This window comes from Camelina sativa, chromosome 6 (genome assembly GCF_030686135.1).
Source record: "Camelina sativa cultivar CO46 ecotype springtype chromosome 6, ASM3068613v1".
NCBI lineage: Eukaryota > Viridiplantae > Streptophyta > Magnoliopsida > Brassicales > Brassicaceae > Camelina > Camelina sativa.
This window is the reverse complement of record NC_141885.1, coordinates 15,200,676-15,222,161: the sequence shown is the minus strand read 5'-3', so window position 1 is coordinate 15,222,161 and position 21,486 is coordinate 15,200,676. Positions and strand designations below refer to the sequence as shown.

Below are 21,486 nucleotides of genomic sequence, written 5' to 3'. Positions count from 1 at the left end.
TAAGTATTATACATTTTTTTTCTTTACTAACATAGACTCCATTTGTTTCATAACAAATTTATGCATGGTTTTATAACTTTCTTTTAATTGTTTTAAAGATTTTGAAAATGATTATCTTTTTCCGAAGTGCTTCTAACTTAATTTTTGAGTTTATACCATTACAATTTAATTAATTAGTAGTATATATATTGATTATTGAATAGTCATATTAACTACATGTTTTCCAAAAAAAAAAGTCATATTAACTACATTAAAACCTCTGTAAATTAAGAAAATAACAAAATAATAAAATTCTCTAGTCATAAGTCAGACATGTGTAAATTTGATAAGACAATAAAAGAAAAGGTATTTCGGAATACATATATAAATGGCTTCATTATTATTATAAATTAATAATCATATATATATATATAGATATATATGTAAGTTAAGTTGATATATTAATGTATGGCTATATAGATTTTTTTTAAAAATTGAATTTTCTCATAGAGCTCACTATAAAACAATTGTTATATTATATTTTTAAACTATATGTTGTAGTATACTCTATAACATGTTATAAAATTAGCACAAAAATTTCTTTAAGTTTCAATTTATTAACATACATTATTTTTATTTTGAATTTATGTATATTATGTGTAATGAGTTTAATTTATAGTATTTGTAATTTATCGTCAAAAAATTTTTCTTGATTTAAAATTTCAGTTCTAAAACTATAAAATTTATAACATCCAAAAGATTGATACTATTTTTATAAAATTGTTAGAATTTTAACAATTAGAAAAGTATAAAATAATAAATTAAGTTATAGATAAATTAATATCACTACAAATTAATAAAACATTATAATCATAATATTATTAATTTATAGAAGTTTTACTGTAGGCTATTGTCGACGTATCTGTCAATGTATTCAAAAATCACAAAATTTTCACTGAAGTATATAGAAAGAATGTTGTCTTATGGTGAACAAGTAAGATCTGCATCCATAACAACAGTTGAAAAAATAAATTTTGAGATGTATTGGATAATCTAAAAGGTTACATGATTGATAAATATCAGTTGATATGGGTAAATTATTAGAAGCGTCTGGATATAAGGGAATTATGGATCTCAACTCTGGTTCTCTTAGTTAAACAAGAAATAAAACCTTAAGATGATAAAGGGTTGTTTTACCGATTGTTTTTGATGCTCAAATTCGCTTTTGAACCTAAATAACGTCAAAAGAGGTATCAGTGGTGTTATGATGCAGTAAACACACCAGTAAAAGTTCAGAATCATATAAGATATTTACATATAGATTGGCCAGACAACAAATTAACAATATAATTTTCTTCGATAAACATATATATATATATATATATATATAATATATGTGCATATTATGCTATGCATGCACTGATAATGTCATAATGAGTCGATGGTATCACAAACTAAAAGCATGATCTCAATGACCAGACAAGAACATGTTTTTTGTTGAATCTTGGAAAAACAGATGGCTAACTACACGAAATATAGGAGAATACATCGTCACACATACCAAGTATATTATTGTATCCTCAACTACACGAAATATATATATATATATATTACATGGTCATATGAACTATATGACGTTATGTTGTCAACACCATAGACATACAATCCGGTACACCGGTCGATTGACTCCGGCGCAAACCGACATTGACTCCGGCGAAGACCGACGTTGACTAAAAAAATTGTATTCTAAATTTAAAAAAAAAAATTTATATTAAATCATTAATAGTTTTTCATAATTAAAAAACATATTCAATTCAATATATTAATATTTTTATATATCTCAAATGTATTCATTAGTTAATTTTTATTTTTAAAACATAAACTAATAGTTAAATAAAAATCATTGATAATTATTTTCAAGATGTAATATAAAGGTATTTGCAAAAATATTCTTATTTTATACCCTTTTGCAAACATACCCTCTATATTGTTTAGCTAAAATCAATTTTTTTGTATGTTTATCTTTTATATATTAGAAGTAAATATTGTGAATTTATTTTGTTGTTGTATACATGTTATTAAGAGTATGCAAATTTTATAGTAAAAATATCTAAAATTTTATACAATATTTACTATGCAAACTATAAAGTAAAGAGTCATATACTCAATCTTTTGCGTATTATTTTTTATAATGAAAGTAGTTGAATTTGATTTTATGATTTTGTAGTATTTAAATAATCTTATTATCAAAGATTTATAATTAATCATTATTTTAGCTTTAAAAATAAAAATTAACTAATTATAAGAATGAATAAGTTAGAGATACATAAAAATATTTAGATATTGAACTGAATATATTTTTTAATCATGAAAAACAAAAATGTTTACATAATATTTCTTATTTTTGAGTTTTAATAGAAAAAAAATTAATACATTTTTTTGGTCAACACCGGAATCAACGTCGGACTTCGCCGGAGTCAACCACGGTCTTCGCCGGAGTCAGTCGACCAGTGTACCAGATTGTATGTTTATAGTGTTGACCATATAACGTCATATAGTTCATGCATGTGGCCATGTAATACATATACTTCATGTAGGTGAGGATACAATAGTATATTTCGTATGTATAACCATGTATTCTTCTATATTTGTGTAGTTAGCTTTTTTTTTTCTTGAATTTTTATCAGTCTAATAAACGATACCAACAACGTAAATATACTTTTATCACAAAAAAAAAAAAACGTTAATATATAGATTTTGAAATATACACATTAAAAAAAAATACATATTTTCGAATTCTGATATACGGAGTACTACAATACAACTAAGATATGTAGTATAAAAAAAATAAGAATATTTATAGGTATCTATGTCACAATTTTAGTCAAAGTAAACTTAATACCATCGTCCTCGAGATATGGGTTACGAATACAGAAAAAGACGTGGCGTATGGGGTTTCAACCTATTTTGTTCAATGATGTTTCTACGGCCCGTTGAATTTGTATTTCGTTATTTGATTTTCTTTTAAAACACTTTATATTTTGTATTATTTCTTATCCAATTCAAAAGCTCAATACACAACGACGACGCGCTTTGCAACATTCCTCTCGTTTCTAGTAATTATTTTTCGAATTCCTCTAAGTGATTTTTAAACCGATCCTTAGTGTAAACAACACAAATCCCCCAATTTCTTTATAACCTAAATATAACCAACAGGTTCAGCATCACCAAAAGATCTATATGTGTGGACAATTTCCTTACTGGGGAATGTGGGGATATGTGTTACAATTATGTTTTATCAACGGTTCAAACTCAATATCTACAAAAGCTCACACCACTAATGAACATTTTTTACATGTTCGACTAAATTCTCATCAATTTAAGTTTAGCTACTTTTTTTGGTATATTAAATTTTGCTAGTTATTATACGGTGTCTTTTGATGTCCATATTTGATTAATAGTAAGGGTACTCAGTATACTATAAAATATACTGTAGTATTTAAGACGGTCTAGTAATTTTGTGGAGGAATGACATTATAATCATGACACACACACATGTACATGTATATAATATGCATGCAAGTAGAAATATAATGTACAGGTTCACATGAAAGACTCCTTTTAGCCTGGTTCAATTAAATATATATATAATATATATATATATATATATATATTCCTAATGGGTAACTAGAAGGTTTTAGTTACATAACATCAATAGAATTTATATACTTAAATTGTATACAATTCATCACTCTCATTGTGGACCCATTTATACGATCGAATTAAAGTCTAAACCCAATCAGATTGAATACCTAAAAAATAATACAAGTATTCTCATGCATGTGGAGACAAAATTAGGGGTTACTTTGCGATAATATGAAAGGACTAGCTACAAAGAAAACTGAAGGCTAATATTAGAGAGAGAAAGAATGGAGTAATGGTGGGGAGAGAGAGAGAGAGAGAGAGAGAGGAGGCTGACTTTGGAGAGCAGGAGAGTAAATGCCTTTGGCTGTCCATGTTGACTCTTTGAAAGCAAAACCCCACTCTTCATTATTGTTACTTATAACTCTATTATTATTGCTACTAATTCACTCATCAGCTTAACTTTCTCTATAAATATAGGCAAGCTCTCTCTCAACGTCTTCAGACAAAACCAACCACACCACTTGTACCCCTTTGTCTTATAAGTACTCTTCAACCCTACTATTTCCCAAGCTCTCAAGCCAAAGTAAAAAACCTTCAAAGGATTCACTTTTTCTTCGTCTATATATACATCTGAGCATCATCAAAGCCCTTCTGTCTACTCATACCACAAACCGTTCCATTCTTCCCATAATCACCGGGTGATATACACACACACATATATATATAGAGGAGACTGAGATGGGAAGACCACCATGCTGTGATAAGATTGGAGTGAAGAAAGGGCCATGGACACCAGAGGAAGATATCATCTTGGTTTCTTACATCCAAGAACATGGTCCTGGAAACTGGAGATCTGTGCCTACTCACACAGGTATCTTCTTCTAGCTTGATCTTTTATATGATTTTTGTTTTTGACGAAAATAATATTTTTAATTTCAGTTGTTAACAACCCCTATACTCTTCAGAAGTACCCCTTTAATGTTTTTTTTTTTGTTTTTTCTTGGGTTTGTGATTCTTTTGGTCTGATTTCAGTTTGGTTGGTATGATCATTTAATGAAAAGCAAAATTGTAATAATATCCGATTTATTTCACCTGCTTTTTTGTCCACATATCACAAAGTAAATTACTTTTATTAATGTTTTTCTAAAAATTTATTGTTGTGGTGATTTAGGTTTGAGGAGATGTAGCAAAAGCTGTAGATTGAGGTGGACTAATTATCTTCGGCCTGGTATTAAGCGTGGAAATTTCACTCAGCATGAAGAGAAGATGATTCTCCATCTTCAGGCTCTTTTGGGCAACAGGTAAATTCATACATATTCACATGCACATGATCTATATATGCGAAACTTCTTTTGGTATGTATAGAGATAAGGTTTTGAACTTTAAATAACTTGGGGACCAAATAATTATGAAGGTGGGCAGCTATAGCATCATACCTTCCAGGCCTTAGCCACATCGCAGATTTTAATGTCACACTGTCTCACACCCAACTCGTTGACTTTTTTTTTTTTTGTTTTTTTTTTTTGGTTTACAAATATGTAGAAGGATGAATGATATTATTTGGGATAAATCACTTGATTGGCTGAATAGTGTGGAATAAGTTAATTAACTATTCTGATCTCTATTCAAATGTTTTCATGTTTTAATTTGTTTTGATAGTAACGAACGTTTTCTGAAACCGAACAGAATTAATCGAAATTTATTGATAACAAATATTTTAATATAAAAGTAGAGAAAATATTAAAATACACTAAAAATCTGTAAGAAGAATTAATCTTTTTTGCTGGGATAACAATTAATTATTTTCATCTATGTTATACACATTTGATATGAGACCGAATCCAAACCAAACCAACATTTTTCAGACAAACGAATTCAAAATATAATTCGTTTTTTATGGACCTTATTATTTTTGCAAACCTGAAAAGATAAACTGTAACCCAAGCGGCTAAGACCCTGAACCAAATGAACCGAAAAATCCATGCACATGCCTACCCGCATTCATGGTTGACGACTAGTTTAGTTAAACAAATTACCTAAGTACGTCCCAAGTCACGCTTTTGTGTTTGGACGTTTTGCCTAGAAGGTGCTGATATAAGCATTGTCGTGGTCTCGTGGAGTCATTTTAAGAGAAGGTGATCAAGCTTTAACCAATGATCAAAAAAGGATGAAACAAGTAAAATAGGTCTTGTCGAATTCGTTTACCCAAGGATGCACACTTTTAACGTTTTCAACTTCAAGTATTTGTTTCGTTTTCTTTCACCTGAAGATACACAGAGTTATTAATTTGAGAGGATTATACTAATAGTTTGTTGGATTCATCGAAACTAATCTAAAATACACTGATTTAATTTGATTTGCCTCCAACTCTCGACAATTTTAAACCAAGCCAATAACGGTATTGATGAATTATTATTTATAATGCTTAAAACACAACTTTTACATATTTTGTTTACAAAATAACAGAGCATTTCATGACACATTATTCTGCAAACACTGGTACGTTACACAGATACAAAAAAAAAAGAGAGAAAAAACCATATATTAATGAACAAGATCCATTAGGACATTAGATAAGCCTAATGAGAATGAGCCTTTATTTCATAAATAGCAAAGTTCGTAAAGAAATTGGGTAACTGTTAGACAATCTCTAATGGTTTTCCTTATTTTTTGCTCTATAATAGAGAAACTCTATAATAGAGGTGAGTTTTATTCCAACTCACCTCTACTCTCACCTCTAAAATATAGATTGCTAATTTTTCTTTTATTTATAGAAAAACCTTTGTGAAAAAAATAGAATTCCTCTATAAATAGATGAAAAATAGCAATCTCTATGTTAGTGGTGAGAATAAAGATGGGTTGGAGTAAAATTCACTTCTATTATAGAGTTTCTCTATTATAGAGAAAAAAATAGAGATGGATTGGGCATGGCCGGCTTAATATTTTGAAATACCCTGAGCTGAAAAAAAAATAGACCATTATTTTTATGTTAAAAAAAAAAAAATTTGGACCCTAAGTTTAGTATAAAAAAATGACATAGACCCTGTGCAAATGCACTCCCAGCACATGTGTAGAGCCGGCCCTGGGGTTGGAGATGCTGTGTGATTTGAATAGAGTAATATATCTTTGTTTTTAAATAGAGTAATTATTCTATTTCGGTCTATGCTGTGATTTGAATATTTAAAAACGAAGATATATTACTCTATCTATGAAGAAAAAATGTGTGTGTGTAATGTTCCACATCCACGAGTTAGTAAACTAAATTATGTGGTTGATAAATTAATATATTTTATTTTCTTACTATTAAAATATAATAATTAATACTTAAAAATATTTCACAAAATAATGATGCAAATACAAAAAATAAAAAAACAATATAAAATAATAATATACATCAAAAAATGAAAATACTATAATATTCTAAAATAATTAGTATTTAAATATATATTTACCAAACAATTGCAATATTAAAAGTAAATATTGTCAAAAACAGAATAACTTTTTTAACCAAATATGACACAAAAATTATTATTATATTATAAATTTTGGAGAAAATGTTGATCCGTGATTTATAGCATTAGATATCTCCTAGTAAATAATAAGAAAAATAAGGTTAATTGTTGTAAATCACTTAGGATGAATCTCCATAACCGGTCCGTTCACATGTCCAAGCCCACAAGGCCCATCGGCCTTGTTCTCTTATTCTAAGTCGGTTTAGGAATCCCATTGTACTTAGGGCTTTATCCTTTACTATATATATGTATCATTCGATTGAATCATTAATAAGAATATTAAGAAGAGAATACAACCTCTAGTTTCTCTACTTTCACAACACGTTATCAGCATGAGTTTTCCCTAAACTCCAACTGAGAAAATCCCTAAAACCTTAAAGCCGCCGCACATCTTCTCCTGTTCGTCCAAGCTCTCAACCGGATCAAGTTCGTGATTGTTCAAGCTAGGAGATCGGTTCTAGTTCGTGATCAGTCCGAGGTTCGTGATAAAACTCAAGGTAAATCCAAGGTCTTTAGCTCCCGAATCAATTCCAGTCAATCCCTAAACGGTGTAAGGATAACTTCCAAATTAATTCTTTGACCTTATCTCTAGTATATTTAGGAAAATTTAAATATACTAGAAATTATCCTAAAAGCCTAGAAAATATTTCCTAAAACTTTTGTCTTAATCCTAACTAGAAAATGAAATTCAATCTAGAGAAAAAGAAAAAACTTAATAAAAGGAAAACCTTGCATGATAGATCATAAATTTATCTAGGATTGTTTTCATGCATACAATCAGCCACGAAATTATGTAATAAAAGAAAAGAAATTATTTACTAAAATTGGCATGGTTAGGTCTTAAATACCGCATGGCCTAGACGAAAATAAATCCATGGTTCGGTCTTAAAGGCCTAAGACTAAAACGATTGCATGGTTCGGTCTCAAATACCGCATGATAATAATCGGGTGCTTATTTTCTATTTTATAGATGTCAAAGATCAACAATCTCAAATATGCTGCACTTAATGTCTCTGGAGATAACTATTTACAATGGGCATTGGATATTAAGATTACCTTGAAATCAAAGGATCTATGTGAATGTATCGAGGATGGTAATGATACCACCGAAAAAGAAAGATACAAGGCGATTTTGCTTATACGTCATCACCTTAATGAGAGTCTAAGAACCAATACCTTACCATTGAGAATCCTCTCGACCTTTGGACAGAGGTTAAAAACAGATATGGACACCAAAAGACGGTGCTCCTACCAAATGATCAATTTGATTGGAAAAATCTAAGGATACAGGATTTTAAATCCGTGGATGAGTATAATTCAGAGCTATTTAAGATAGTCTTGATCTTGAAATTATGTGGTAAGGAGGTTACTGAGGAAGACTTGCTAGAGAAAACATTCTCAACCTTTCACACCAATAACATACTGATTCAGCAACAATATCGTGAAAAGGGTTTCAAAACATATGCAAGTCTAATCTCTTGTTTGCTGCTTGCTGAGAAAAAAAATGAGTTATTGCTAATGAACAGTGCAATGAGACCTCGTGGTTCTGCCCCATTACCAGAAGCCCACAAAACTGAAATGAACCAAAAGGAGCCTAAAGAGCCCAAAGAGACTAAAGAGTCTAACTACGTCCATAAAGGCAAGCATCACGGCCGTAGCCGTAGTGGTAGAGGACGTGGTGGTCATGACAATTACCAAGGGAACCACTATGATGGTTATGGCCGTGAGAACCGGTCCGACTTCGGTCGTGGCCGTGGTAGAGGCCGCAGAATTTCCAAACTGCAATACAAGCCTAAATCGGTTTGCCACCGATGTGGTATGGGGAATCATTGGGCTAAGACATGCAAGACATCTAAACATCTCATTGATCTCTATCAAGAGACTTTGAAAAAGAATCCATAAGCTAACCTGATTCATCTCGATGGTGAGGGAGATTTCGACCATGAGAATGATGACCAACTGGATTAGACTTCTGATTGCCTAAGAGAGGATAATTAAATTTAAAAATTGTCTTGATTTAATTTCTATGTTTTATGCTTTGAATTTTATTGGATAATTATTTTGAATTATGATTTTTGGTTTAAATTCAATTATTTTATTTCCTTCAATATATATTTGTTTGTTTTATTACTTTAAGTTTAAAACATAAAATTCTTGTCCATTTTAGAAATGGCTGAGGACAAGAACATACTTGTGGTTGATAGTGGATCAAGCCACACGATTTTAAAGGATAAGAGATACTTTGTTAATCTCATTATGAAAAATGCCAATATTAGCACAATAGCGGGTATAGAAAGCCTAATTGAAGGCTACGTCCAGGCTCATAATTTATTACCTAATGGCACACATCTTGAAATAAGTGATGCCTTATATTCACCCAGCTCAAAGAGAAGTTTATTGAGTTTTAAAGACATTCGTTTGAATGGTCTACATGTTGAAACTAAGGGTGAAGGAAACCAAGAGTTCCTATATATTACTGAAATAACCCAAGGATCTAAGAAAATCCTAGAGTCTATACCCGCACTAGCCACTGGTCTTTACCATGCTAAGATTAATATGATAGAGGCTAATTTGGCAATGAATAAAATGTTCAATGAACAATTCACTTTATGTCATGACCGGCTTGGCCATCCGCGTTCTAACATGATGCGTAAGCTAATTATGAATTCAAATGAGCACACTCTAAAAGAGAGAAGAGTTATTCCTAAGAATCTCACGTGTGTAACATGTGCACAAGGAAAACTCATTATAAGGCCATCACCAGTAAAAGTCACTAAAGAGACTTTAAACTTTCTGGAAAGGATACAAGGAGATATATCTGGACCAATACACCCACCTTGTGGGACGTTTAGATATTTTATGGTCCTTATTGATGCATCGACCAGATGGTCACATGTTTACTTATTATCAACTAGAAACCTTGTGTTTGCTAGATTGTTAGCCCAACTCATAAGACTAAGAGCACACTTTCCAGATTTTCGACTTAAGACTATACGTCTAGACAATGCTGGTGAATTTACATCCCAAGAGTTTAATGAATATTGTATGTCCATGGGGGTGAGTGTGGAACATCCTGTGGCACATGTCCATACACAAAATGGATTAGCTGAATCCTTCATTAAACAGATCCAATTGATTGCTCGACCATTACTCATGAGGTCGAAGCTTCCTGTGTCGGCTTGGGGACACGCAGTATTACATGCAGCTGAGCTTATACGCATCAGGCCATCTAGTGAACATAAATATTCGCCATCCCAATTATTAACAGGTCATGAGCCAGACATATCCCATCTAAAAACATTCGGGTGCGCCGTTTATGTACTGATTGCTCCACCACAGAGAACTAAGATGGGACCTCAAAGGAGAATGGGAATATATTTTGGATATGATTCTTCCACCATTATTAAGTATCTTGAGCCAACTATGGGTGATTTATTTAAGGCCAGATACGCGGATTGTCAGTTTGCTGAATCCGAATTTCCTATGTTGCGTGGAGAGACAAACAAGCTGGTTAAAGAAATATCATGGAATCAAACATCTTTAAATTGGCAAGATCCTCAGACTCTATCATGTGAGGCAGAGGTCCAAAAGATTATACATTTTCAAAAGCTAGCTAATCAATTGCTAGATTCCTTTGCTGACCCAAAGAGAGTTATGAAATTGTACATACCAGCTTGTAGTGCACCAGTACGTATTGATGTTCAAAAGGAACACAATAATCAAGTTGCTACAGAGTCTAAGGCCCGTTTGAAACGTGGTAGACCAATAGGTTCCAAAGATAAGAACCCTCGGAAATCTAAGAAAGGTGCAAATCAAACCGAGGTTAAGGAAATTATAGACATGGCCGCGGCAAATCCTAAGGTACCAAATGAGGTTTGGGACGCTGAAACTCAAGGTCATGAAGGTATTGATAATAATGAGATCTCAATAAATTATATCATGTCTAGAATTCAATGGAACCGAAAAGATGTCAAGATTGATGAAATATTTGCATACAAGGTAGCACTTGAAATAAATAAGGATCATGAACCCACGTCTATATTAGAGTGCACTCAAAGTAAAGATTGGTTAAAATGGAAAGAAGCCATTAACGTGGAGTTAAATTCGTTAAAGAAAAGGAATGTGTTTGGTCCGATCTTAAGGACACCATTCAATATAAAGCCAGTTGGACACAAGTGGGTCTTTGTAAGGAAGAGAAATGAGAATAATGAAATCGTGAGATATAAGGCACGGCTTGTAACACAAGGATCCTCTCAAAGACCCGGAATAGATTATGATGAGACATACTCCCCTGTGATGGATGCAACGACTTTTAGATTTTTAATAAGTCTGGCTATAAGAAAAAAACTTGATTTGCGGCTAATGGATGTAATGACCGCATATTTATATGGTCCACTGGATAATGAGATTTATATGAGATTACCAGAGGGTATTGAGCTCAAAGATAAGAGTGGTTCTTGAGAACAATACTGCATAAGGCTAAACAAATCCCTTTATAGACTGAAACAAAGTGGGCGAATGTGGTACAATAGACTAAGTGAGTACCTAGCTAAAGAAGGCTATAAGAATGATTCCATCAGTCCATGTATTTTTATAAAGAAGTTTGTAAACAAAGGGTTTGTAATCATAGCAGTATATGTGGATGATTTGAATATCCTGGGAACCTCTGGGGAAATCGCTCAAACAGTTGAATATCTCAAGAAAGAATATGAAATGAAAGACCTAGGTAAAACTAAGTTCTGTTTGGGATTGCAGCTTGAGTACATGAATGATGGAATCCTTGTGCATCAAATGGCATATACTGAAAATGTACTCAAGAGGTTTAATATGGACCATGCTCACCCATTGTCTAGCCCAATGGTTGTGACGAGTTTAAATTTGGATAATGATCCATTCGGTCCAAGAAAGGACGATGAATCTCGGTCCAGAAGTGTCATACCTCAGTGCTATAGGAGCTTTAATGTTCTTGGCTAGCCACACTAGACCAGACATTTGTTTTGCCATGAACCTCCTAGCAAGATTTAGTTCTTGTCCGACCCAAATGCACTGGAACGATATCAAACATGTGTTGCGTTACCTACAAGGAACACTTGATTTGGGTTTATTTTATACTAACCATAACAAAGAATATTTAGTTGGTTTTGCTGATGCAGGTTATTTATCGGATCCACATAATGCTAGGTCTCAAACCGGCTAAGTTCAAGTGGTACAAGTTCCATCTTACGACAATTCAGCTGATCTCTTCACCAAGTCATTACCGACATCGACATTCAAGAAGCTCACACACCAAATTGAGATGCGGAGACTTAAGGAATTTTAGTGATGCTCGGAACAGGGGGAGTAATACATTATGTACTATTTTTCCTTCACCATGGTTTTGTCCCAATGGGTTTTCCTGGTAAGGTTTTAATGAGGCATCATCCCCAAGCGTATTATGATGATCTCTTAGCATTTGCACGGTTATGTCATCCAAGGAGGAGTGTTGTAAATCACTTAGGATGGATTTCCATAACCGGTCCGTTCACATGTCCAAGCCCACAAGACCCATCAGCCTTGTTCTATTATTCTAAGTCGGTTTAGGAATCCTATTGTACTTGGGGCTTTATCCTTTACTATATATATATATGTATTATTCGATTGAATCATTAATAAGAATAAGAAGAAAATAATGCAACCTCTAGTTTCTCTACTTTCGCAACATTAATTTAAAAAAGTTGGGAAAATAGACTTCGTAGGAGGTGACTTTTGGAGTTTTAAATGATGAACTGTGTGGTGTTTTGTTGCTATTATGCTCAACGAATGTTGAAAAACGGCTACTAGTACATCTGTGATCCAACTCCCCTTTCTCACTAAAAAAAAGAGAGGGTAAATTAGCTCACTAACCAAAACAAAAAAACTATAGAAGAAAATAACCAACTATTTGAAAAAATTAGGAATTTAGGATCATGAGCAGAGTAAATTACCAATGTAGTGTTGGTTGATGGTGGTGATAGTGGCCGGCCGGCGAAAGTAGCCGACAGAGGTAGCCAGCGGAAGTATCCGACGGAGGTGGCTGGCGGGGATGGCCGGAGTTGGTCGCCGGAGATGGTCGCCGGAGAAGTTCGTCGGAATTGGTCGCTGGAGTTAGTTGTCGGAGAAGATAGCCGGAGATGGTGGCCGGAAAAAGTCACTGGAGACGTTTGCCGGAATTGGTCGTCGAAGAAGATCGCCGGAGATGGTGGCCGGAGAATGTCGTCGGAGATGGTGGCCGGAGAAGGTCATCAGAGGTTGGAGGTGGTGGTGACCGGTGACTGGAGGTGGTGGCGGCCGGTGATGGTGGCTGGAGGAAATCTAAACCCTAGAGGTTAGTACATTAAAAACCCTAGTGATGATGGTGGTAAAAAGATGGTGGTGGTGATGGTAGGAAGTAAAGGTGATGGTGACAAAGTGGTAAAGGTGATAGTTATAAGAAGGTTAAAATGGTATATAATATAGATGATATAGAGTATAATACCTTTCATTGGTTAGAATAGTTAGTGAATGAATTTTAATTTTTTTTGTAGGTTATTTATGCCAATTTCCCAAAAAAAAAAAAAACTCATCCATCCTCACTTCATGGATTGGATATGAAACAATGAGTCTTTCACATAACTTCAACTTCGCACCTAAAGATTCTCTATTTTACAAAACCTCCCCTTTTCTCACTTTACCCTTCTTCAACCTTCGCCTTCCCATCAAGAACAATCAAATCTTCTGCAGGAGAGCAAAAAAAAGCTTGAGAATGGATTCGTCTCAGGGGATTCAAGAGCAGAGGATTGTGATTCCAAACAGCCACAACGAGAAGCTTGTTGGTCTGCTTCACGAGACTGGTTCTACAGAAATTGTCGTCTTGTGCCATGGCTTTCGATCTAGCAAGGTTAGTTTCTTTTGATTTACGCTTTCTTCTCACTTACCCTCAATCCAATTATCAATCTGGAATCGTAATCAATGATTCACCTACGTAAAGCTGCAACTTTTTTTTTTTTACTCTGTTTTCTCTCTTCTCAAAGTGACTGAGATCTGAGATGAAAGGTTTTGCCTTTAGTTCAACCTAACTTGAATGTTTTGCATCTTGAATGTTAGCTAGTTGTAGAATCCGTAAGCAATGCTGTCTTGGTTAATACTAACATGTAGAAGATGATCTATACAAGTTACAACATGGTTAGGAGTTACATATGAAATAAGAATGATCTTTGGCCTGTGAAACTCTCTGCAGAATAACCAAATTATGAACAATGTGGCTGCTGCTATAGAGAAAGAAGGGATCAGCGCTTTTCGTTTTGATTTCTCTGGGAATGGGTATGTTTTCACTTTCTTGTGTTATCCTTAAACTAAAGAAAATGGCTTTTGAAATCATTTTAGGGTTTTAACATTGTTGCAGAGAGAGTGAAGGCAGTTTCTACTATGGTAACTATAGCCATGAAGCTGATGATCTACGTTCTGTTGTCCAGTACTTCTCTAAAATGAACCGTGTGGTTCCTATAATTCTCGGGCATAGTAAAGGAGGTGATGTGGTTCTCCTCTATGCCTCCAAGTATCACGATATCCGCAATGTAATCAATCTCTCGGGACGTTATGATCTGAAAAAAGGCATCAAAGAGCGTCTTGGGGAAGATTTTTTGGAACGGATTAAGCAACAAGGATTCATTGATGTTGGAGATGGTATTGTTATTCGCTTTTATTTTTCCTGCGTTGTGTCAGATCAAACTCCAGTGTTTCTATTAATGTGCTGACATTTTACAGGAAAATCCGGGTACCGTGTTACTGAGGAGAGCTTAACTGAAAGGTTAAACACTGATATGCATGAAGCTTGCCTCAAGATTGACAAAGAATGCAGGTGACATTTGCGGAGTTCTCTCTTAACTCATATTGTTTGTTGAGTTGAGATATATGTATAAACAAGCCAATGATTGATATTGTAATGGCAGGGTCTTGACGGTTCATGGTTCTGGTGACGAGGTAATACCCGTGGAAGATGCGAAGGAGTTTGCGAAGATCATACCGAACCACAAGCTGGAGATTGTGGAAGGTGCTAATCATTGTTATACCGAGCATCAAAGTCAATTAGTTTCTACCGTGATGGAGTTCATAAAGACAGCTATTGTGAAGAACAACTAGAATTGAGTTACGTTTGCTTTATTACACAATGCAATCACCAACATATTGTCCTTTTAAAAAACATGGAAGTTTGTAATTCATGTTTAAGTTACTTCAGCCTCATAACTAATATCAAACAAGGTTGGGAAAACTTATCTTGACTTATATTAGTGTACAGAAAGAATTATAAAGCTGAGAAAATCCAATTAAAATTGGGATCATTGAGAATTATAAAGCTTGTATATATAACACATCCTACTATATTAATTGAAAAGTATAAATATGAAACTAACCTTAAAATGTGTAAAATGTGTAAAAAATTACATTCAATTGCCATTAGAAAACTTTAATAAAAATTAATTAATTAAACAAATATAATTAATTAAAAAACGAAAATTGGGGATATATAAAATAAAATAAATTGTAGAAAAGTAAAAAAAAAATCTATTAGAATCAAAAGTAACTCGTACTTAAAAAAAAAAGATTTACAACCAAGATTTTAAAAATCTAATTGAATAAAATCTATATAACTACAAATTTTATCAAACAAACTTTTCCATCACAGGTTAAAATTTTTATCAAAAATCAAATAGAATAAAATATATAACAGTTTCATTTAACTATTTAGATTTAAAATTTAATAAATAAAAAATAAAAGATATAGATATAGTATCTTATCTATTTAAAAAAAGTTATATTTTTGTTTTAGCTACCGTTCTCTAAGAAAACAAAACTAATTTGAGATTTGAATATATTTAATGTTTGAAGGTGCTTATTACAAACAAGAAATGGAAGCGACAGAAAAAACAATGAATGTTGTTTTCAAAGAGTTTTTCAAAACCTTCACTAACTATATTTAATTGCTCTTTTTACATGTTAGTTATATATTTTTACTTACTTCACAACTATAGCAAGGATTGCGTTTAATTGACAAAGGTTTAAACAAGTTTATTCATTACATGTAATGTTTTATTGAAGGTTTCCAATAAACATTAAGCAAACCGATTTTTTAATCACAAACTTTTATAAATAACATAATCACAAAATAAATTACTAAAATTTTTTAAAAAGTTCATCCCGCGGTTTTTCGCAGGTTAGTACCTAGTTCATATATTATTTTGTCTGCATATTCATTAACAAGCACGCACATGAAAATAGAAAAAAACCACAAATTATGAAAGACCACAGATGACCTTAAAAATGGTTTGCAAAGTTTGTAGAAAAACCATAAACATTTCAACGTCTCGCTGTTCTTCTAGCTTTAAAGAATTTCTCTCTGATTGAGATCAACTCCTTTGCGGCTTCACTAGCTACCAACCGGTTCGATGGAGATTCGTCACAACACCTAAGTCCTACCTCCAAAACCAGTGTCAAGCACTCAGCAATACGGAAACCAATTCCGAGACCACCGTGAAGACTCGATTTGTCTGCAATGTCCAGTACTCTTTCAGGCAACGCCGACATGGTGTAGCTTTGGAGGGTAAAGTTACCCCCAAATAACTCATTGGTTGGTCTTTTTCCAGTAAACATTTCCAAAACGAGAACCCCAAAGCTATATACATCACCATATATTGATGGCTTTCCTCCCACTCCATATTCTGCACCAGGAATTCATATAAACAACAACAACAAAGTTGTAATGACAAGAAAATTATACTGATTTTCTTCACAGAACACTATAGATGGTGTAATAGTTTTACCTGGTGCGGCATAGCCGATGGTTCCTCTGACGCCAGCCGAGCTTAGTTGGTTGAAGAAAGAATCCTGATCGAATTTGAGGAGAAGACGAGCCAGACCAAAGTCGCTAACATGGGCTGTTAGATCATCATCTAAAAGGACGTTGCTTGGCTTAAGATCACAATGAGCTATAGGCTCATGACAATGAACATGAAGATAGTCCAAAACAGAGGCCACGTCTATGACAATGTTTAGCCTTTCAAGAAGCGTCAAGGTTCTTGAGGGCCTACGAGTCTCTTCGACTTCCTCAGGGTGCAGCCACATATCCAAGCTTCCATTCGGCATGAACTCATATATGAGAGCTCTGAATTCGTCACCATGGAAATCAATACTAGCGCAAGCCGTCAATAGTTTCACAAGATTACGATGCCTTATGTCCTTGAGGGATCCACATTCTGCCATAAAGCTCTTCATTGCTCCACGTTTCTCCATGTTAAGAACTTTAACCGCAACAACTTTGTTCTCCGGAGGGAGCAATGCCTTAAACACAGTACCAAAACTACCTGACCCAATCAAATTGTTCGGAGAGAAGCCATCTGTTGCATTTTGAAGATCTCCATAACTTATGTTTTCATGAAAGGCCCCCAAAGTGAAAGGAGTAGGATTATTATTGGTCTCAAGGGTTTTCTTTCTTTTTCGGAACCAAAGTAGAAAAAATGATGTTGTGAACAGCAAAAAAAGCAAAGCTATGCCCACACTAACCCCAATCACAAATTTCTTTGAAAGAGAGGAATGCTTTGTTCCCATTGGTGGTTCTTTCACTGAGCATCTCTTTAGTCGTAACTCTCTAATGCCTCCACATAAATCTTTGTTTCCAAATACAGCAACTAACGATGCATTTTGAAAATTTCCTTCTGTTGGCACTCTTCCTTCAAAATTGTTAACGGATAGATTGAGATACTGCAACATGGAAAAATTTGCAAGATATCCAGGTATAACTCCAAAAAGATCATTGTTCGACAAATCAATTTCTTTAATAGCCACCAACCCTCTTATATCTGGAATGGCTCCATCGAACGAATTTCCTTGTAAATAAATAACTTCCATCGAGAGACAGGTCCCCAAAGTCCGTGGGAGTTGTCCTGATAATTTATTATCTTCAAGTGATAGTGTAACAAGGTTTTCTAGTCGCCCAACCTCTTCAGGGAGAGAGCCGGTGAAAGAATTACGTGGCATGCTAAGGATAAGAAGGGGTGAAATTTGCATTATTTCCCGAGGTATAGTCCCATTCAACATATTATCCCCAATCCATAGTTCTAGTAGGTGACTACAATTACCTAGGGTCGGAGGAACAATTCCATCAAAATAATTGTCATACAAGTAGAGTGACTCTAACCGAGAGAGGTTGCCGACATAAGGTGGTATATGTTTTGATATCCTATTTGAATACAAACTTAATTTCATCAATCCTAGAAGCTTCCCAAGAGAGGTCGGGAGTGGTCCCGACAGCAGATTTTTCTCCAACCAAAGTGACTGTAGACTTACAAGATTCCCAATCTCATGAGGAATGCTACCAGTGATGAAATTTGTGTCAAGGCTTAGATAGTTTAGCTCCCTGGACATATTACCAATGGAAGTAGGCAGGTCACCCCCCAGCCTATTACGACCAGCCTCTAAGATTTCTAGTTTGGTGCAGTTAGTCAATGCACCAAAAAACTCAAGATCTCCAAAAGAGCCACTTCCCAAAGAATTGCTATGAAGTGAGAGTAATTCTAAATTCCGTAATTTTCCAAAGCTAGGAGGAATACTTCCTGTTAGATTGTTAAACTCCATTCCCAATTTTTGAAGATTCGAGATATTGGAAAATGTAGTTGGAATGGCTCCTGTGAAATAATTCCTTCCCATATATAGTCCTTGAAGGTTTGGTAGCAAATTACCAAAATCAGGCCTTAAACTACCTGAGAAACTATTTCTAAAGATGTTTAAAATATAAAGTGAGGACAAGTTGTAGACAGGGGGAGGAAAAAAACCTAAGAAATTGTTATCTGATAAGTCGAGATACACCATTCGATTCAATCTAACTATATTATCCGGAACTCTTCCATCTATATTGTTACCTCCAAAGCCAAGTTCTCTAAGGCATGTTAAGTTTCCTAGAGAATCAGGGAGCTTTCCTTTTAGGTTGTTTCCATAAAGATCTAAAGTAACGAGCTTCGTCAGTGACCATAGCTCTGAAGGAACACCTCCTCCAAGAAGATTTGAGCTAAACTGAAGCTCTAACAATCTAGAACAGTTGGACAAACTGGCTGGAATCTCTCCCTCAATTAAATTAAAGTTCATATCCAAGTGTTCAAGTCTAAACAAGTTTCCCACCTCGTCAGGGATGGTACCACCAAAAGAGTTACGAGAGATATTAAGTGATATGAGAAACGAAAGATTACCAATAGATGGTGATATCACCCCGCCCAATTGCAATCCTGGGAGGTGCAGTTGAGTAACTCTCTTATGTTTGCGGCCGCATGTAACCCCCTTCCAGTTGCACACATGGAGTGAGTTATTCCATGAGTACAAGACATCTCTCTTGCCTTGAGAAATTTGAGACTTAAACTCCAACAACGCTTGCCTATCAGATACATCGGTGAAAGCGTCAAGTAACGTGAGAACATTGAAAGAAAGTAAAAGAAACAGTCTCATGCTTCTCAAAGAGTTTTTTATTTTTTAAAAATAAGATATTATTTAGTTAAAATGCTTTTGGTGCGTCTCATAATATGCATGAAAGTGAATATATAAAGGACGAAGCAAATGTAAAATGCCTTTAAATGCGAGATTTTTCCAAAATGAAATGGATTCTTGCCGTGTAGACTCATGCCCATCAAAGTCAAGAAGTCAACTGAAGCATCTTGTCAATGTTATCAAGTCACTACACATGACAAGAGTAACCAATGAGTAATACAGACACATCTTGTCGAGTTTATTAAGAAATCGACCAACTGACAAGAAAGTTTCGTGTGTTATCACTTCCAATAAAAAAGATTTTTTCAATAAACATTGTAAATATTCAACGAGTAAACAGAGTTTCTTTGGGCGTCAACGTTGACGTTGACTCACAATTTTGAGATTCCTCGAGACGAAGCTCATACGTTGCATCAGAGGATAACACGAATCCGGAAGGAAAAGAAAGAGAGAGAATTCAACGTGTTTTAATCGAAGAATTGTTGAAACTTGAAAAACACAACCATTTCGAAAGATTCTCATTCTTTGAATTAATGAAGAAAAAGGTTGAGACGCCTGAGCTAGCAATGCCGAACTGTGTACTGTTTTTTGTTCTTTATAAAACGGCAAGTAATGTTCAAAGACTATAGAAACACGGCTGGTAGTTCATATGTGGTTGTCCTCCCATTCCATATTCTTCACCATATTTCAAATGAACAACTGTTAACAAGACTGAAATGATAAAATAATGGATAAATAATTTATGGCGACATAGTGAGAATTTCTTTAAAATTAATACATGGGTTGATCAAATGTGAGTAATTAATTGTAAGGGAAATATTAAATCACTTCATGGACCGAATAACTAAAATATTTTTGTAGAAACTGATAGGGTAGCGTTGTTTGAGTTCAAGTCTCAAGTTTCTCAAGGCAAAAGAAATGTCTTGTCCTCATGGAATCGCTCATTCCGTCTTTGTAATTGGGGGTTACATGTAATTTTTTGTTTCTTTTACTTTCTTTCAGTCTCATATGTTGTTTCTTTTTTTTAATAGTTTTTTTTCTTAAAAGTTTTTTGTGCTTCTAAAAATGTTACATTAGGTAATTTTTTTTTTTGCTGTGTCTTTAAAATAAAAATGATATTAAACTTAATATTTAATTAGATCTCATTAACTTTGTTGCCAGAAGGAGGAAGTTAGAGAAAGATAGACTAGTAAAAAATAAAGAGGACAAAACAAAAGTTGAAGACCAATAACATGTTGCCACGTCAAGAGTCTCCCAGGTTCTTTAAAATCTCTGCAAATAGATACGTATCTATATTGATGTGTCTTATTTTATTATTTTTTAATCAAAGACCCTCTACAAAAATGTGCAATAGACATGTCCTAAGACCATTCCCATCGGTCAACCTGTAAAATTGAGATCCTATATAGATTTTATTAATAGTTTAATATAATATTGTTATTTAATTTAATTAATTATTTTTTGTTTCTAAATTGATCAATCATATGGTAACAGCTAAGCAATTGAGGGTCTGTGAGTGTCTCGATATTTCTTCTCCCAGACATGAGATCATTCTCCCTCATCACTTTTTTTTTTTTTTTTTAATTTAAAAAACAGACATCATCGGATGTACAAAGTAATCGCAAACTTAAAATTGGCTCAAAACTACATAGAATGTCTGACTTCTCCAGAAATGATATGGATAATAATTTGCCGTCTAAGTCAAGTCAAGATATCGACTGTGTAAAGTGATGAAAACTAATGGGATATCAATCCCCAATCAATATCATGTATATTAACTATAATTGATATTCTTTGTAACTCTTTAGGAAAGTAGATATACGCT

At 33.8% G+C, this 21,486-nt stretch overlaps 3 protein-coding genes across 5 annotated transcripts; 2 read left to right on the top strand and 1 right to left on the bottom strand.

Annotated features, from left to right (window-relative positions):
- The first annotated feature begins 4,124 nt into the window (after positions 1-4,124).
- Positions 4,125-12,825, top strand: LOC104790964 (transcription factor MYB94). 2 transcript variants are annotated; one of them, XM_010516763.3, is made up of 3 exons: positions 4,125-4,495; positions 4,796-4,925; positions 12,290-12,825. In XM_010516763.3, exons 1-3 carry the CDS (start codon positions 4,363-4,365, stop codon positions 12,309-12,311), a joined length of 285 nt encoding a protein of 94 aa, XP_010515065.1. In that variant the 5' UTR covers positions 4,125-4,362; the 3' UTR covers positions 12,312-12,825. The 2 variants fall into 2 exon arrangements, with proteins under 2 accessions (XP_010515065.1, XP_010515063.1); XM_010516761.3 differs by lacking the exon at positions 12,290-12,825 and adding an exon at positions 8,107-8,307.
- An 858-nt stretch (positions 12,826-13,683) lies between these two features.
- LOC104711224 (uncharacterized) lies at positions 13,684-15,402 on the top strand. Its single transcript, XM_087453048.1, has 5 exons — positions 13,684-14,031; positions 14,371-14,453; positions 14,536-14,816; positions 14,898-14,991; positions 15,083-15,402. The coding sequence occupies exons 1-5, from the start codon at positions 13,750-13,752 to the stop codon at positions 15,270-15,272; spliced, it is 930 nt and encodes a 309-aa protein (XP_087309174.1). The 5' UTR covers positions 13,684-13,749; the 3' UTR covers positions 15,273-15,402.
- A 757-nt stretch (positions 15,403-16,159) lies between these two features.
- LOC147942619 (putative LRR receptor-like serine/threonine-protein kinase At3g47570) lies at positions 16,160-19,742 on the bottom strand. Of its 2 annotated transcripts, XM_087453047.1 has the most exons (3): positions 19,370-19,716; positions 16,952-17,857; positions 16,186-16,849 (listed from the first exon to the last, which is right to left on the bottom strand). In XM_087453047.1, the coding sequence occupies exons 1-3, from the start codon at positions 19,620-19,622 to the stop codon at positions 16,488-16,490; spliced, it is 1,521 nt and encodes a 506-aa protein (XP_087309173.1). In that variant the 5' UTR covers positions 19,623-19,716; the 3' UTR covers positions 16,186-16,487. The 2 variants fall into 2 exon arrangements, with proteins under 2 accessions (XP_087309172.1, XP_087309173.1); XM_087453046.1 differs by having other exon boundaries at positions 16,160-16,849; positions 16,952-19,742.
- Between the last annotated feature and the right edge of the window lie 1,744 nt (positions 19,743-21,486).

Bases quoted from the DNA above. Each gene is read 5' to 3' on its own strand.
- LOC104790964 (XM_010516761.3), top strand. From the start codon at position 4,363: ATGGGAAGACCACCATGCTGTGATAAGATTGGAGTGAAGAAAGGGCCA. The intron at 4,496-4,795 runs GTATCTTCTTCT...GTGGTGATTTAG, and splicing joins ATCTGTGCCTACTCACACAG to GTTTGAGGAGATGTAGCAAA. The intron at 4,926-8,106 runs GTAAATTCATAC...TCTATTTTATAG, and splicing joins CAGGCTCTTTTGGGCAACAG to ATGTCAAAGATCAACAATCT.
- LOC104711224 (XM_087453048.1), top strand. From the start codon at position 13,750: ATGAGTCTTTCACATAACTTCAACTTCGCACCTAAAGATTCTCTATTT. The intron at 14,454-14,535 runs GTATGTTTTCAC...ACATTGTTGCAG, and splicing joins TTTGATTTCTCTGGGAATGG to AGAGAGTGAAGGCAGTTTCT. The intron at 14,817-14,897 runs GTATTGTTATTC...GACATTTTACAG, and splicing joins ATTCATTGATGTTGGAGATG to GAAAATCCGGGTACCGTGTT.
- LOC147942619 (XM_087453046.1), bottom strand. From the start codon at position 19,622: ATGAGACTGTTTCTTTTACTTTCTTTCAATGTTCTCACGTTACTTGAC. The intron at 16,850-16,951 runs GTAAAACTATTA...TTCCTGGTGCAG, and splicing joins CATCGGCTATGCCGCACCAG to AATATGGAGTGGGAGGAAAG.